This window comes from Bos taurus, chromosome 2 (genome assembly GCF_002263795.3).
Source record: "Bos taurus isolate L1 Dominette 01449 registration number 42190680 breed Hereford chromosome 2, ARS-UCD2.0, whole genome shotgun sequence".
Lineage (NCBI taxonomy): Eukaryota > Metazoa > Chordata > Mammalia > Artiodactyla > Bovidae > Bos > Bos taurus.
In genome coordinates this window covers 131,106,790-131,122,348 of record NC_037329.1, presented here as the reverse complement: position 1 = coordinate 131,122,348, position 15,559 = coordinate 131,106,790, and the positions used below count along the sequence as shown (strand labels likewise).

The 15,559-nt window shown below is 57.3% G+C and overlaps 1 protein-coding gene across 3 annotated transcripts in view; it reads right to left on the bottom strand.

Moving 5' to 3' along the window:
• The window catches only part of RAP1GAP (RAP1 GTPase activating protein), a 70,126-nt gene that overhangs the window by 43,531 nt on the left and 11,036 nt on the right, over positions 1-15,559 (bottom strand). The window contains exons 1-2 of one of the 3 annotated variants that reach the window (XM_015460372.3): positions 9,038-9,107; positions 7,314-7,349 (exon numbers count right to left, since the gene is read on the bottom strand). In XM_015460372.3, coding sequence (XP_015315858.2) covers positions 7,314-7,349; positions 9,038-9,081 — 80 coding nt within the window. In that variant the 5' untranslated portion in view covers positions 9,082-9,107. 3 annotated transcript variants of the gene reach the window in all.

Here is a 15,559-nt window from a genome sequence, read left to right as displayed (position 1 = left end):
CAGGAGGCCAGATCTGGGACTTCTGGCCGGGGCACTCTGACTGGTGCTCAGGCCCACGCGGGCTGCAGTGAGAGAGAAAGCCTGCCCACGTTCCTCTGCAAACCCCTCCTGAAACAGTCCGGCCCAGGGTCTCTGGACCCGACCCTCAACACTTCTGGGTGGTGGTCAGGCTGGCCCCCTGCCTGTGCCCTTCTGCCCACACCCCTCACCTCCCCCGAGGCCCGATCCCAGCCTCGCCTTGCATGGCTGCCCACAGTGCCCACGGTGCCCCCCTCCCCGCCTGCCTCGTGAGCAGCAGTTCTTGATCTGAGAGGAGATGGGCCTCCCACCCCCGCTGCCGGCTCAGCCACCTAACCCCCAGCTGCCAGGAAGTGATCTGGAATGTTCCAGATTTGGGGAGAGGAAGGAATCTTGTTCCTGCCTCAGGGCCTGGACACATACTCTGCCCTCTGCCTGGACCGCCCTTCCCACAGTCAGCTCCTTCCCATTCAGGCCTTGCGAGGCCCTCCCTGATATCCTGAGCAGAGGTGGGCGCCTTCCTGCCCTGCCCCTCACTACCCACTGCCCATCTGAAATCATTTGCTATTAGCGCGTCTCCCGCCCTGGAAGGCGACCTGCGTGAGGCCAGACACTGGGTCTATCAGGTTCGCTGCTGTAGCCCCGATTCTGAGATGTTACGTGACACGTGCTTGGGACTTGATAAGTATCTGCTCAATGAACAAGTGGCTAGTGGACACCTGAAAGGTGAGGTGAATACTGTTCCTGTTTACAGGTGTGGAAATTGAGGTTCAGAGAGGTTAAGCCTCTAGCCCAAGGTCACACAGCAGGCTGGGTCCAGATTAGGAGCTACCTGATTCCACTAGAACCCCAGCACATCAGAGGGTTTTGTAGCTAAACTTCCCATTGCACAGACAGGAAAGTGAGCCTCAGAGAGCGAGAGAACTGATTCTCCAGGTCACCAGGGCTTCCCATGGTCTGACAGAGCTGCACTCTTAGGCTGGGCTGGGCTTTAAAGCACCCCCTCTTTCCTCTCCCTCACCCAAAGACGGGGACACAAACAACCCCTCTGCACACAGAAAGAAACCACGGCTCAGCCAGGGAGGCACTGCCCAAGGTCACCCCAGCCAGGACTCGGTGCAGACCTGGCTGGCTGCAAAGCCAGCATTCTCAGGGTCAGTGTCAAGGCCAGAGCCCGGGGCTGAGAGGGCGCTCACGTGTGGGCAGGTCTCGCTTCCCGGCAGGCGGTGAACTTCCAAAGAGCAGAGTCCACACTCTGAGTGATTCTGCCCCCACTGCCAGGGCCAGCTAGATTGTGGGGACAACATGGCAGTGACCATGATTGCTGGCATCACTCTGGTTTTTGACCTTGGCATGCTGTATCTCACTCAACCCCCAAGATGATCCTCAGGGCAGGTGCTTTTATTGTCGTTATTTTACGAGACCTGGAGAAGTTCTCCTCTGCTGTCCACAGCCAGGAACGCACAGCAGAGAGCACAGAGGTTTCTGCCATGGGGAGGGCAGTGGGTGATGGGCGGCCCCACGCTGGCTTGGGGCTTCAGACCCTCTGGGGCACCCAGAGGAAGTCCCAACAGGGCTGGCAGGGGCACGACCCCGTGGCGGCCTCTCCCACCTTCTGCCCCCAGCTCCAGTTCAGTCCTGTACCCAGCACATGCCACCAAACGCTTTTCTCCTTCATGTTGTTGACCTGCCTCTTATTGGAACATCCTCTTGGCAGTGGCCCTCCTCCCCTCCCACGCACACAACACACTGCCACACAACCCACTTCTGGGTCACCTCCTCCAGGAAGTCTTCCCTGATTCCTAGGTGTGGGGGAGGAGCGCGTCCCTGAGCTATCGAAAGTCCCCACATCTGCCCTCTCAACACGTATCACTTCTCCCCACCTTCAGAACTGTCCCTTTCCTTATTCTCTGGCCTGCCCTTGAATTCCAAGAGGCCCGTGGCCTTGTCTGCCACTTCCATCACCTCAAGGTCCAGCACAGGGCTGGGTTGGCCCTTAGAGGGTATCCCCACATTAAATATTTGTTGAATTAATTTGCTAAATGAATGAGTGACTGTCTTGGGAGAGACCCTGAGCAGAGGAAAGCCTTTGTGAGATTTGGGAATATCAAAAAGGTCTCCTCCTTAATCACTTCTCAAACGAGCCACCTCCACAGTGCAGAAAATTCGAGCATTAAAAATTTTAAAGAGTCTCTCTTTGGTTTAATGAGTCTTTTCTCTCAAAATGCAAATGCTCACAGAAAGGAAAAACATCCACTGAGTCCACACAATGAACTGATTTCATTCTAAGTCCTCCTTTGGGGTAAGCAGCCTGGTTCTTACTATCATGGACAATCCGAGGTTCAGAGAAGCAAAGTAGTTTGGGCAAGCCCACACAGCGAGGAAGAAAAGATGAAGTTGGTATTTCAACTCAGATCTGCCTGAAAACAGAAGCCCTATCTTTCCATGCACCTCCCGAACAAAAGGTCTGAGCCTGAGCATCGCTGGGATATAGCGGCAAGCAGGGCCAGCCAGACTGGGAACCTTGGTTGGGGGAATCCCTGCCCAGAGCCATGGTGGCAGCTGTGGGCACAGGAAGCAGCGACTAGCCCCCGTTCTGTGCTCTGCGAGCTGCCCACCAGGGGCCAGCCCACCAGGTACATAATAGATGAGGAGGCCCAGCAGGCTGGGCCCACCTGGCATTTCAGAGCCACTAATGAGGCCAGCCTTGTGCTTCCTGCAGCAGCACACTGGCCCCCGGGAGCCTCTGGCTCAGAGATTATAGAAAGGAGCCCCCTGAGGATGGGGGCTGCCCATTCAAGCCGCCCACTCCACAGCCGCCAGGACAGCTGGGGCTAAATGTATGGGTTCAGACTGACTGGGCTGCCAGTCTGGGTTCACCACTCACTGACTGTGCCCCGGGGCCAGCCAGGTCCCCTCTTGGAGCCTCAGTTTCCTCATCTGTAAAATGGGACATGGACAGTAACAGTCTCTACAGTGTAAAGCCAGTGTGAGGACAGAATGAAATAATTCAAACAAAGTCCTCAGCCCAGGGCCTGGGACCCAGAAAATGCTTCATATATGGGAGCAGATGGTACCGTGACTGCCATGGGATCTCAGGAACCAGATGGGCCTTCCTGGGGGGGACACACGAGGCCAGGCAGTGACCCCTGTTTTGGAAGTCCTCAGGATCATCTCACTCTCCATCTCCCCTCCTCACCCCATAACCAGGATTTCTCTCATTTCTGTGGCTTCCATGTTTCTGGCCAATGTGCTTCCTTGGCAGGAGGAAAAGCTGGACTCAATCCAGCCTTTGCCAGCTGTGTGACTTTGGGCCAGTCTTCAACATCCTGTCTTGGCTTTGACCTTCAAAATGGGGACACTAAAGCCAACTTTCAGGACTGTCATCATGACTTAACGACCCCAGAGCAAAAGGCCCAGCAGACACAGGCACTTAGTCCTCACCGGGTCCTGCCTCCCCCTCCCAGGGTCCAGCTTGAAGCTTAAAGCTGACTCCCCTCTTCCCAGGGTATTTCCAGAACTAACCTTCCCTGTTCAGCCCTGCTTAGCCATATCCCCTCCCCCACCACCTGAAAGTGCAAAGTGAAAAAGTGCAGGTCGCTCAGTCGTGTCTGACTCTTTGCAACCCCATGGACTATACAGTCCATGGAATTCTCCAGGCCAGTATACTGGAGTAGGTAGCCTTTCCCTTCTCCAGGGGAATCTTTCCAAGCCAGGGATAGAACCCAGGTCTCCTGCATTGCAGGTGGATTCTTTACCAGCTGAGCCACCAGGGAAGCCCAAGAATACTGCAGTGGGAAGCCTGTCCCTTCTCCAGTGGATCTTCCCAACCCAGGAATCAAACCAGAGTCTCCTGCATTGCAGGGATATTCTTTACCAACTGAGCTATCAGAGAAGCCTCCATATTTAATGTCCCTTACAGCTGCAGAGCCAGATTAATCCACTACTCCGGCTGGATGTCAGAGCCACTACACTGGCTCCTAATCCTCCCACTGGGCCTCATTCCTCCAACATTTGCACACTTGTGTGTTCCTCCACTGCAGATTGCTAATGAGGGGCAGAGGGTAGGGGAATCCAGCCATGATCACACCTGGCCTCTACCAGGCTTCACTGCTCACTTGATTCAAGCTCCTAATCTTAACTTTTTTTTTTTTTAAAAAAAGGGTGGTGAAAACCTTGCCTCCTCCAGGAAGCCCTCCTAGCCTACTTGACAAGTTTTCACCTGTTCCACTCTCTGGACACATTCAGTTCAATCCCACAAACATTCATTAAGTGTTTACTGCGTTTAGGTAGCTGGGCAGGACTGTGGAGGACAGAGAGATGAAAATAATACAGTCCAGCTTCTATGGGATTCATGCTGAAAACTGGGCCTAAGTCAAAAGTAACTCAAGCAACATCTGTTTTCAAGGACCTCGGAGCCTGCCTTGTGGCACAGTGTTACATGCGTACTTTCAATACAATTGAGGTCACCTCACTGAAAGATCCAAGTCAGCGAATACTGTTGAGCAGCAAGTGGGGCTCAGAGAGGGGAAGCGAGCTGCTCAAGGCCTCACCACTAGTGTGTGGCGGAGGCAGATTCAAACCCGTGTCTGTCAGACTCCGAAGGCTGTGCATTCCCCACTGCCCCAGGAGGGAGCACTAGCATCGGCTCTACAAGCACGATAAGCAGCAGAAAGGTGTTCAAGGAGAGAGAAAAGGTGTGTGCAGATCAGGAAGGAAACACTCAACAAACAGTGATAAAGGCGAGCTGGGGGACTTCTCTGGTGATCCAGTGGCTAAAACTCTGCACCCCAAATGCAGGGGCTGAGGGTTCGATCACTGGATCCCACATGCCACAACTAGGAGTTCGCACGCTGCAACTAAAAGTGAGGTCGCTCAGTCGCGTCCGATTCTTTGTGACCCCATAGGCTGTAGCCCACCAGGCTCCTCCGTCCATGGAATTTTCCAGGCAAGAGTACTGGAGTGGGTGGCCGTTTCCTCCTCCAGGGGATTTTCCCGACCCAGGGATCGAACTCGGGTCTCCTGCATTGCAGGCAGATGCTTTACCATCTGAGCCACCAGGGAGGCAGCCAAATAAATTTTTTTTTTTAAAGGAGGCCTTGTGGAAATGCAAGAGGAAGGTAGGTCAAGAAGAGGGTACAAAGTGGCCAAAAGCCTGGAGGTGGTGCTCATGGGGACCATATTCTCATCAATAAGAAACACAAGGCATAAGAGAAATGAATCCCAGGCTGGAAGGTGAAGTGGAGACAGGCCTTGAATACCAGGAAATCACAATTAATAGTCAAAATGATTGCCCGTTTACAGAGCACAAACTCTATGCTCAGGCACAGGCTGGAGGTGAAGCAACTGGTTTGGTGATGGGGGAAGGGAGGGCCCAGGGGCTAGCACCATGGACAGTGGCCCCAGCAAGGCGGGGGTGGGGCAAGGCCTCGTGGATGCTGGGTAAGTCCTGGTCCTCCCAGAATCCTACTTTGTAAATGTGTCAACTGAGGCCCAGAGAGGGGAAGGCACTTGCCCAGGGTCACACAGTGGTTAGCTGCTCTCACTCCTAGACCTCTATCTCTGACTCTTCATTCAGGCCTCCCTGGAATGAGCCTTCTGAGTCACTCCTCCGTCTCCAACTCTTCCCTCAAGTGCATCTATCAGATCTGCCCTTTGGCCTGGAGGTCCTAGGGGCAGAGCAAGTGAAACTCTGGGTTCTGCACAGAGCCTGGAAGATGGAGATTCAAATCCCAGTTCTGCCACCGACTAGCTGCGTGAACTCAGGGAAGTTCCTTGTCCCCTCTGTGCAGCATTGCTCTCATCTGTAGTTAAGGCCAATAGTCCCTGACTCAGAGATACGGTGAAGATCGTGTGAGAGGATGCAGGTCCAGCACCGAACAGTACCTGGTGTACAGCAGGTGCTTGACAAACGGCAGGTGTTGGGACACTGTTACTGAACTCCTTGAAGGAACAGGCATTTTCCTCATCTCCACCCGTCTCTCTCCCCACCCGGTCCCTGCTCTGGGCTTGGCATACAGCCTTGCACATGGTGAAGGCCCCAACTGACTTTGCACATAGGAGATGCCCAGCAGCAGGAGAGAAAACCCAGAGAGGGAAAGCAACTGACTCCAGGTGGCACAGAGAATGTCAAAAGAAAACGAAAGGGTAGGCCCTGAAGCTCAGCCTGGGTGCCCCCTGTGCCTCCCACTCAGCTGTGGCTCCCTAGGGGGGCTCTGGCAGCAGGTAAGGCGATGGTGCCTGATGGGAGAGATCCAGCAGCTGGGGGGCACTGCAGGGCTGGGGGACGCCTGGAAGCCCTCAGCAGGGGCGGAAAGCAGGAGCCAGAGCAGCTGGGGGCTCTCCTGCTGGAGCTGAAGCGGCGTCCTGGGGAGCCAGGAGGCACCCACCTGCGGGGGCGCTGGGCGGGGGGCTGTGAATCCTGAGGTGCAGCTGCATCCCCACCTGCTGTTCACAGTGTAGGGGAAGCTGCAGACGTGCCCTCCTCCAGAGAGAGGCAGCCTCAGACACAGGAAATGGGTTGGAGGAGGGGGTCCTGAAGGCTCTGTATGGAGTGGGAAAGGGGAGAGGGTTTGAGGGTCAGTGGGAAGGTTAAAGGCACCCCCAGCCCAGCCAGGAGCCACCATGAGATGGGAGGCATAGAGAAAAGGAAGGAAACCCTTTCACTGAAGGCCTACACTATACCAGGCCCTGCTTTGACCTTTTTTTTTTTTTTGGTACAACTTTACACTCTATTAAATAGGCATGTTAATCCCTATTTCACAGATGAGAACACTGAGGTTCAGAGAGATGAGTGACTTGTTGACAGCTGCACAGGCAGCGGCAGGCTGAGATTTAACCTGATTTGTCTTACTTCAAGGCTGAGCTCTAGAAAGAACTGTGGGGGAAAATACATGGGGCAGAGCTGGTGAGAGGGTCTGCCCATCCAAGGCAGGCAGAGGATGAGGGGAAGGTTGGTGGGGACTAGTCTGGTATCAGAGGGGGTGGTGATGGCTTGGGAGGGCTTCCCAGGTATCTCAGGGGTAAATCCAGGTTAAGTGGCTCAAGGAAATCCAGTTGCCAATGCAGGAGATGGAGGTTCAATCCCTGGGTCGGGAAGACCCCTTGGAGAAGGAAATGGCAACCCGCTCCAGTATCATTGCCTGGGAAATCCATGGACAGAGAAGCCTGGCGGGCTCCAGTTCCTGGGGTCGCAAAGAGTCAGACACGACTGAGTCACTGAACAACAACAAATGGCCTGGAGTGTCCCTAAAGCTCAGCCAAGCAGCCCAGTGCTGAGGGCCCTCGGTACTCACCACGCACTCCGGCGAGGGGCGAAGGACTTGTCCACCCTGAAACACAAGAGCGGCGGCAGGTAAGGGGGCCTTGCTGTCTTACCAGGCCTTGCCCAGCATATCAGGCCAACCCCTACCCACATGGTCCCAGGACCTCACAGGGTGAGGTGCCTGGCGGAGGCACTGATGCTCTGAGACTGCCCGCCATAGGTTGCAGGGGCCCTAATGTCACATTAGGGACATGGGGTGTGGGGTGAGGAGGAAGGGAGGCAGAGCCGGGGGAGACAAGCCCCCAGGGTTCAGGGGCCACCCTCAGCCTTTGTCTCCCCTCAGTCCCTCCAGATCCCACATCAGGGAGAGTACAGAGGCAGCGCCCCTCCCTGGGGCCGTCCACCACCCTCCAAGGGCACCCTGGGGTAGAGGACGGCTCAACCTTCCCGCCCCGCTGGGGCCGAGGGGCTCAGCAGCTGCTGGGACAACAAACGAGCCCTGCTTCCTGGCCAGAGGCCAACAGAGAAGGGGAAAGGGGCCCCAGATAGGACCTGCCATCTCAGGAGACATGAACTGGGGATGCAGGGCTGGGGTCTCCCGGGGACCACCTCGTGCGGGTGGGGCCCGGGAGGCCAGGGAAGCCAGGACTTGCCCAATGTCACACAACAGAGCACAGCCCCGCGCCCCGCTGCCTCCAGGCGTCAGCGGAGAGCCTCCTGGACCAGGAGGCTTCAGGCCAATCACGGGGGGCTGGCCTGATGGCCCACAGAGCCCCCCAGCCCGGAAGGCAGCTCTCGGGTCTCCCACCACACCCGGCCCCTCTGCGGGGTCCCCGGGGGGGGATGGGCGCCTAGAGAGGGGACACCATCCCTACAGCTCAAAGAGCCCACGGTCTGCAGCGTGACATGTGTGAGCAGCCCCGAGGGCTCGGCACCCGGAAGGTGGGTCCCCCGTGTCCCTCTGACCACAGGGAGGGAGGCCCTGCTGAAGGTTATGCAACTTCCTGGCCAGCCAGGAGAGGGGCCAGTCTGTCTTCCCAGTCTCCCTTCCAAGGTCCCAAAGCTCCGCCTAAGACACAGATCCTCCTGGCCCACCTGGGCACTTCTCTGGGGTGGGCATCTGGGGCCGGGAGGGACCGTGACCCCAAGATGGACTAGGCACCACTTCAACTCTCCAGCCCCCCACCTCTCACCCACAGGTCTCCAGCCAGCAGTCCCAGAGGAGGGGGTTCATGAAAGCCAGGCAGGCTGAGATGGGGCAGCCAGCCAGGGTGCCCCGGGCGGGGGGTGGCTAATGGCTTCTAGGTTCCCTCCCAAAGCCTCACTCCCAAAGCCTCACTGCGGGGGCTGAGCAGCCTCAGGAGCCAAGTGGGGGCCCTGCAGGGCCTCCCCTGGACCCGCCTTTTCCCACCCCCCACTTCCTATATGCGCACGCCTGGCGTGAACACACACAGGCCCAGCCTGCCGGTCCACACACAGTCAGACACCTACCATTGCCACGCGTTAGACACAAACACAGAAATGCCCACAGCCACTTGCATCCGCGCACGTGCATAGGGGTATCCAATTGGAGCACACACATACACACACACACTCTCTCTCTCTCAGACTTACCAACCCCGCAATTACGGCCCTGACATCAGACCGCTCACCTCACACATCCACACGGGTTCACAGCTCCAGGCGCCCCCAGACCCGAGGCCGGACGCCGGCGGGCGCGCGCACTCCCCCAGCTCCCCAGCGCCGCACACCTACCCTCCGTAGGCCCCGAAGGTGAAGCTGCGCTTCCGGCCGCTCATGGTGCCGCCCGCGCCGAGCCGAGCCGCTGCCCGCGCCCGGGTCACCTTGGCAACCCCCGGCGCCCCACCCCCGGCCACAAGCCCCGGGATTGTCCGCGCCCCCGCGGGCTGCGGGCCAGCTGTCCGGGGCAGCCGCGCGCAGAAAGGGCCGCTTGTTCGGGCCGCCCTCGGGCCGGGTTGGGGGACGGCGCGGGGGATTCGCTGGACTTTCCGAGCGGGGACCTCGGGGCGGGGAGGCGGGAGGGCCGGGCGGGGCCTCGGCGCTGGCGGAGGGGCGGGGAGCGGGGAGGACAAGGCCCGTCCCCGACCCCATCCCCAGACCCGGGGCGACCCGGGTTGAACACCCTCTTCTGCAGGCAACACCCTCGTCCACCACCCCCTCCCACCAGGAGCGGAGCTGTCCCATAAGGAGCGAAGCTGAACCCTCTCCGGTCATCACGAGGTGGGTGGGGCGGTGGGTGGGGCGGGGTGGAGCCCAGAGCGAGCTGGGTCCAGAATTTGGAATCCAGAGTCAAAATGGTTTGCACTCTACCTCAAATTTCTCACCTGTTTAAAATAAGACTCATTGGAAAAGTCCCTGATGCTGGGAAAGATTGACGGTGGGAGTAGAAGGGGGTGACAGAGGATGAGATGGTTGGATGGCATCACTTACTCAATGGACATGAGTTTGAGCAAGCTCCAGGAGTTGGTGATGGACAGGGAGGCCTGGCATGCTGCAGTCCATGGGGTGGAAAAGAGTCGGATACGACTGAGCGACTGAACTGAACTGAGAGGATGAGATGGCTGGATGTCATCACCAATGCAACGAACACGAACTTGGGCAAACTCCGGGAGATGGTAAGGGACAGGGAGGCCTGGTGTGCTGCAGTCCATGGAGTCGCAAAGAGTCGAACACGACGGGGTGACTGAACCACAGTAACAACAAAACAGGACTAATCCCCTAGGGCCCTTGTGATGACGGACCGAGTCCATGGATGTGGAGCGGTAGGGCCAGGCCTGCAACAGTAAACGCTCAGTAAATGCCAGCTGGGAGAGTCCTGCCTGGTGGGCCAGTCTGCTCTCAAATAAGTGGAGGGGGGAACAGAGCCCCAGGGGCCCTGCTATCACCCACTCTCATCCCCCGCTCCCGGGATTGCCCCTGTGCCCAGGTGAAGAGGAGCAGAGGAGGAAGGGCGAGGACCCACCCTCTTCTTGAAAATGCGTCCAGCCTGGGTTCCCTCCCTTAGCAGCCTTCGGAGACAAACTGGGCCCCGAGACCTCGATCTGGCCGTGCATTCAGTCAACAGACACGCCATGCAGCTCCCCCAGAGCCCACGATCCCGGCTGCACCCCACAGGAAGCTGTCTCTCCCGCCCTAAGAAAAGATGCATCAGGAGGCAGGGGGCCTGCCCCTGCCCCAGGACTCGCCCACCCCCCCCCAGAACACCCAGTCTGCCTCCCACCCCCCACCCCGCACCCAGGGAGGCCCCCAGAACCTTGACTTTCCATGGGGCTTTCTGTTCAAGGGGCCTGCAGCGGGGGGAGACGAGAGAAAGGACACCCAAGGGCACAACCATAGGGTGGCGGGATTCTTTAGAGGCCTTTCACGAACCGTTCCTCCTGGACCCTGAGCCCCAGCTTGGTGAGCTCCATTTTCCACTGGGAAACAGTGGCTCTGGGGAGAAGACTCCATGGCTTGCCTCGCCCCGGCAGGGCTGGGAGTGTAGCCATCTCCTTTCAGACACGAAGAAACAGAGACCTTGGCTCAGAGCAAATGCCCCTCTCTTGGAGAACTCCCCCTGCCCTAGCCCTCCTCTCTGCGCCCCCTGGACCCCCTCTCCTCTCCACACCAGTGGGCGGGAGAACCCTCCAGAGCCCCCCTGAGAGTTCGGAGACTGGGCAGGGCCCGTGTGATTTTCCCGATTCGGGAACCACCCCCTTGGTTGGGTTCTCAGAGGAGGGTCCCCTTGGCGGGGCGCTCTGGAGCCCAGGCCAGGCCCCTCCTGCTCTGGGCAGGGCTGCAGGTTCCTGGGCAAAGTGAAAGCCCACTCCTCATGGGGCAGCCTGGTCGGGCTCCAGAGGGGCAACCCTAGGCGCACTGAGATTGCCCTGAAGAGGGAGGAAGTCTCTCCTTCCTCAGTGGTGGGAGCGGCAGGGCACCCCCAGAGCTGCGGGGGGTGGAGGAGGAAGCACTGGGCGCTGGGCCTGGGTCACAGGAGCACACACAACCTCAGGGCTGGGACCCGGGACCCCAGCCCCATCCCGGGTGCGGCACCCGCCTGGACGCAGCCCTCATGCTCGCCAGTCTCTTTTCAGTGGGAAGGCGTCCTCAGCGGGCCCTGCACGTCCGCTTGGCAGGGTAGCCAGGAGGCCTGGATGTGCCAAGCTTCCCAGCCGGGCCAAGCCCCCGGGAGGCCCTGCTGGTGCTGGGACAGTGGGCCCTTGAGAGGGGCCGTGGGGGCTGCAGGGTTCCCACTGAAGACAAAGAGCCCAGTGTGGGCTGACCAGCTGCAGCTGGCTCACTGGCAAGAGCTGGGGTGGGGTGGGGTAGGTGTCACGGTCCCTCGGCCGACAATGCACAGGCCACCGCCAGGCCAGCCCCGGTCCCCCTGGCCACAGCAAGACCTAACGCCTCTTCTGAACCTGCAGAAGCACCTCCTAGAATTGACCCACTACCTCAGCACAGGTGACTCTCAAGACGGACGGCCAACGACAAGGGACAGGAAAGCAAGGGCTCATATCCTCATTCTTATGAACCTCCTCAGGGTTCAAATCCCAGCTGTCCCCCTTGTCAGCTGTGTGATCTTCGGCAAGTCACTTGATCTTTCTGTGCCTCAATTTCTTCATCTGCAAAATACGGCTGATGATGAACATAACAGTACCTACTTCAAAGGGTTTTGCCAAGGATTAACTAAGTTAATACTTTAAAAGCATTGAGAATAGTATTTGAGTCAAATGCATTTGTTAAATAAAACTCTCCAGCATCATTTGTATTAGGCTGGACTACATGAAATCACTTTTTTCTGAGTTAGCAAAGATGCATATTAAAAAGCAGAGACATTACTTTGCCAACAAAGGTCCATCTAGTCAAAATATGGTTTTTCCAGTACTCGTGTATGGATGTGAGAGTTGGACTATAAAGAAAGCTGAGTGCCGAAGACTTGTTGCTTTTGAACTGTGATGTTGGAGAAGACTCTCGAGAATCCCTTGGACTACAAGGAGATCCAACCAGTCCATCCTAAAGGAAATCAGTCCTGAATATTCATTGGAAGGATGGATGCTGAAGCTGAAACTCCAAAACTTGGCACCTGATGCAAAGAACTGACTCAGTGGAAAAGACCCTGATGTTGGGAAAGATTGAAGGCAGGAGAAGGGGAGGACAGAGGATGAGATGGTTGGATGGCATCACCGACTTGATGGACATGAGTTTGAGTAAACTCTGGGAGTTGGTGATGGACAGGGAGGCCTGTCGTGCTGCAGTCCATGGGGTTGCAAAGAGTCAGACACGACTGAGTGACTGAACTGAACTGAAAGATGTATTAGTAAGAGTTCCAAAACAAACTAATGGCCATCCAGAGAGAACCAGATAAGTAAATTAAGGTCCACTGGCACCATGCAGTATACGCAGCTGTTGGAAAGAAGGTGGGTGGGCGGATCTATGTGTGGACATGTGGACAACATCTAAGACAGACACACAGGCACAGGGCAGTAAGGGCAGGGGGTGTCCGGCCAGGCTCTGGCACTGCCTCCCTGTATCGTGTCTAACACTCGCCTGTGACAGGGCGCTCAGCTCTCTGGAGGCAGCACAGAGCCAGGGCTCGCAGACTGGCTCGGGGAAGCCACTGTCATCTTTGGGGGGGAGGGGGGGGACAGAGCACCTTCCTCCTTTTCCTCCTGCCTCTCTCCTAGAAACCAGAGCCAGGCTGCCCTCCAGGGACCAGGCCTCCTTCTCAGAAGAAGCCTCCTCTTCTGGGCCACCCTGATTTTGCACCCGAGTTGTTCAAACAGGTGCCAGACAGTGTGAAGGAGGAGGAAAGCAGACAGGGGTGGCCGGACGCAGAGCTCCCTCTCCAAGTTCACCCCGGGCTGAACCCTGAAAGTCCCACCCCCTGCCTCCATTGCTGCCTTCCCAACACTCCACGGGGACATGTGAGGGCCCTGGGAGGGGCAGCCTCCTGGGAAGAGAAGGGCCTGGGCTCCAGATCGGGCTGGTGGGGCCGATTCTCGCCAGCTAGGCTTAGCGTTAGTTGCACATCTGATCCTATGCGACCCTGTGGGCCATAGCCCGCCGGGCTCCTCTGTCCCTGGGATTCTCCAGGCAAGAATACTGGAGTGGGCTGCCATGCCCTCCTCCAGGGCATCTTCCTATCCCAGGGATTGAACTGGAGTCTCCTGCATTGCAGGAAGATTCCTTACCAGCTAAGCCCCTGGGGAAACCCAGTGGATCCCCAGTGACCTTCCATGCTTTCCCTGCCCCCTGTCATTCCCATTCAGGTTATCTGCCGGGGGCGGGGTGGGGGGGGGGTATCCTGAGCAGGGGGCAGGGCAGTGCTGGGCTTCCTGCCTGGCCAGGCAGCCTCCCATGTTAACCAGTTTTCCTCTCTGTGTCTCCGTTGACTCATCACTCTCACTTTGCTGGACTAGAGACATAATCACGGAAAAATACATTTGCCTTGAGAGAATTTCATAGGTTCGAAGCATCCTTCACTCATGGCCCTTCTAGCCAAGCCGCACCCACCCAATCCTAAGATGCTGCAAACCCTGAGCTCCTGGAAAGGGAGTCTCCTGGAGGGTCTCTAGGCCCTGGGAACAGATGGACAGTCGGAGGAGTGGGTGTGCCTTGGCTCACACCCTGTCCCCAGGTGGCTGTCTGGTGAGGTTACTGAACCAACCGTCCTGACTCTGAGCCTCCCGTCCCATTGAGTGAGTTCCTGAGACTTCTGGCTACTCAAATACACACTGTGCATCTGATGCTGTTCAGGAACTAGGGGCAGAGGATGAACAAGACATAGTCTGCGTGGACTGCTGTGTACACCTGCACAGAAACCTCACCAGGTCACACGTGCCACCTGTCCTTGTACCGGGCACAGAGGCGTCTCACTTGTGCCTGTAGAGATCATATCAAGGCCCAAGGCATGCAGAACATCAGCCCCCACAGTCCAAACCCACACGCACACACATGTGCAAAGGTCAAGTCAAGTTCACACCCAGAGGTCCCAAATCAGTGAGTGCTCACCTGCTGACTAGGGCTGGGTTTGTACACACACATGCTGCTGCTGCTGCTGCTAAGTCGCTTCAGTCGTGTCCGACTCTGTGCTACCCCAGAGACAGCAGTCCACCAGGCTCCGCCGTCCCTGGGATTCTCCAGGCAAGAACACTGGAGTGGGTTGCCATTTCCTTCTCCAATGCATGAAAGTGAAAAGTGAAAGTGAAGTCGTTCAGTTGTGTCCGACTCCCAGCGACCCCATGGACTGCAGCCTACCAGGCTCCACCGCCCATGGAATTTTCCAGGCAAGAGTACTGGAGTGGGGTGTCATTGCCTTCACACACGCATGAGTACACACCAATGACAACAGATTCATGCACAGAAATCACTAAGGCCCACACACTCAGATCACACAAAACACACACACACACACACACACCCAGTGCTCAGCCAACTACTGGGAAGAACTAAAGGTAGAGATCGCGTGGTGTGAACTACTGCCTCCCTAAGAGAGGGGAAGCCGAGACCCCCTCTCACACATTACAGGCTGGGATCCAGCCAGCCTGTCTGTCCCGCCCCCTGCTAAGAGCATGGCCCTCCCCGCCCATGTTCAGAAGCAGGTAAATTGAACTGGAAGGGAGACAGCTTATGTTCAGAGCTCCCCCCAGGGCAGCTGGGCGGACTGAGCCCTGTACCAAGGGGCAGGAGGCCTGGGTTGGGCCCCTGACTCTGCTGGTCACTCGTGTTTTCTAGCACAGTCTCTTCCCACATTGGGCCTGCACTGGTCCATCTGTATGATGGGGGATGGGACGCCCTGAAATTCCTTAAGGTTCCATGCTCCCACTCTGCTAGTCAGGGACTCTGTGAACCCCTCTTCATCCTGCCAAGGCCCCCACCTTGGCAGTGGTTCTCAGTGGGGGTAGCTCTGCCCCAGAGAGCATTAGGGAAATACGTGAGGGTGGTTTTTGTTGTCGTCGTTTAACTGCTAAGTTGTGTCCAACTCCTCTGTGACCCCATGGGCTGTAGCCTGCCAGGCTCCTCTGTCCATGGGATTTCCCAGGTAAAATTATTGGATTGGGTTGCCATTTCCTTCCCCAGGGGATGTTCCCACCCCAGGTACTGAACACACTCAATTGGGTTCTCCTGTATTGGCAAGCAGATTTTTTATCCCTGAACCACCATGGCCCTCAGCAATTACTAGGATCATCTCTGTCACTCAGTATGTGAGGGCCAGCAAAGTTATGTCAGGGAGAGTCCCACCCAAAGAGACCTGCCGTGCATCAAAGATTCCCC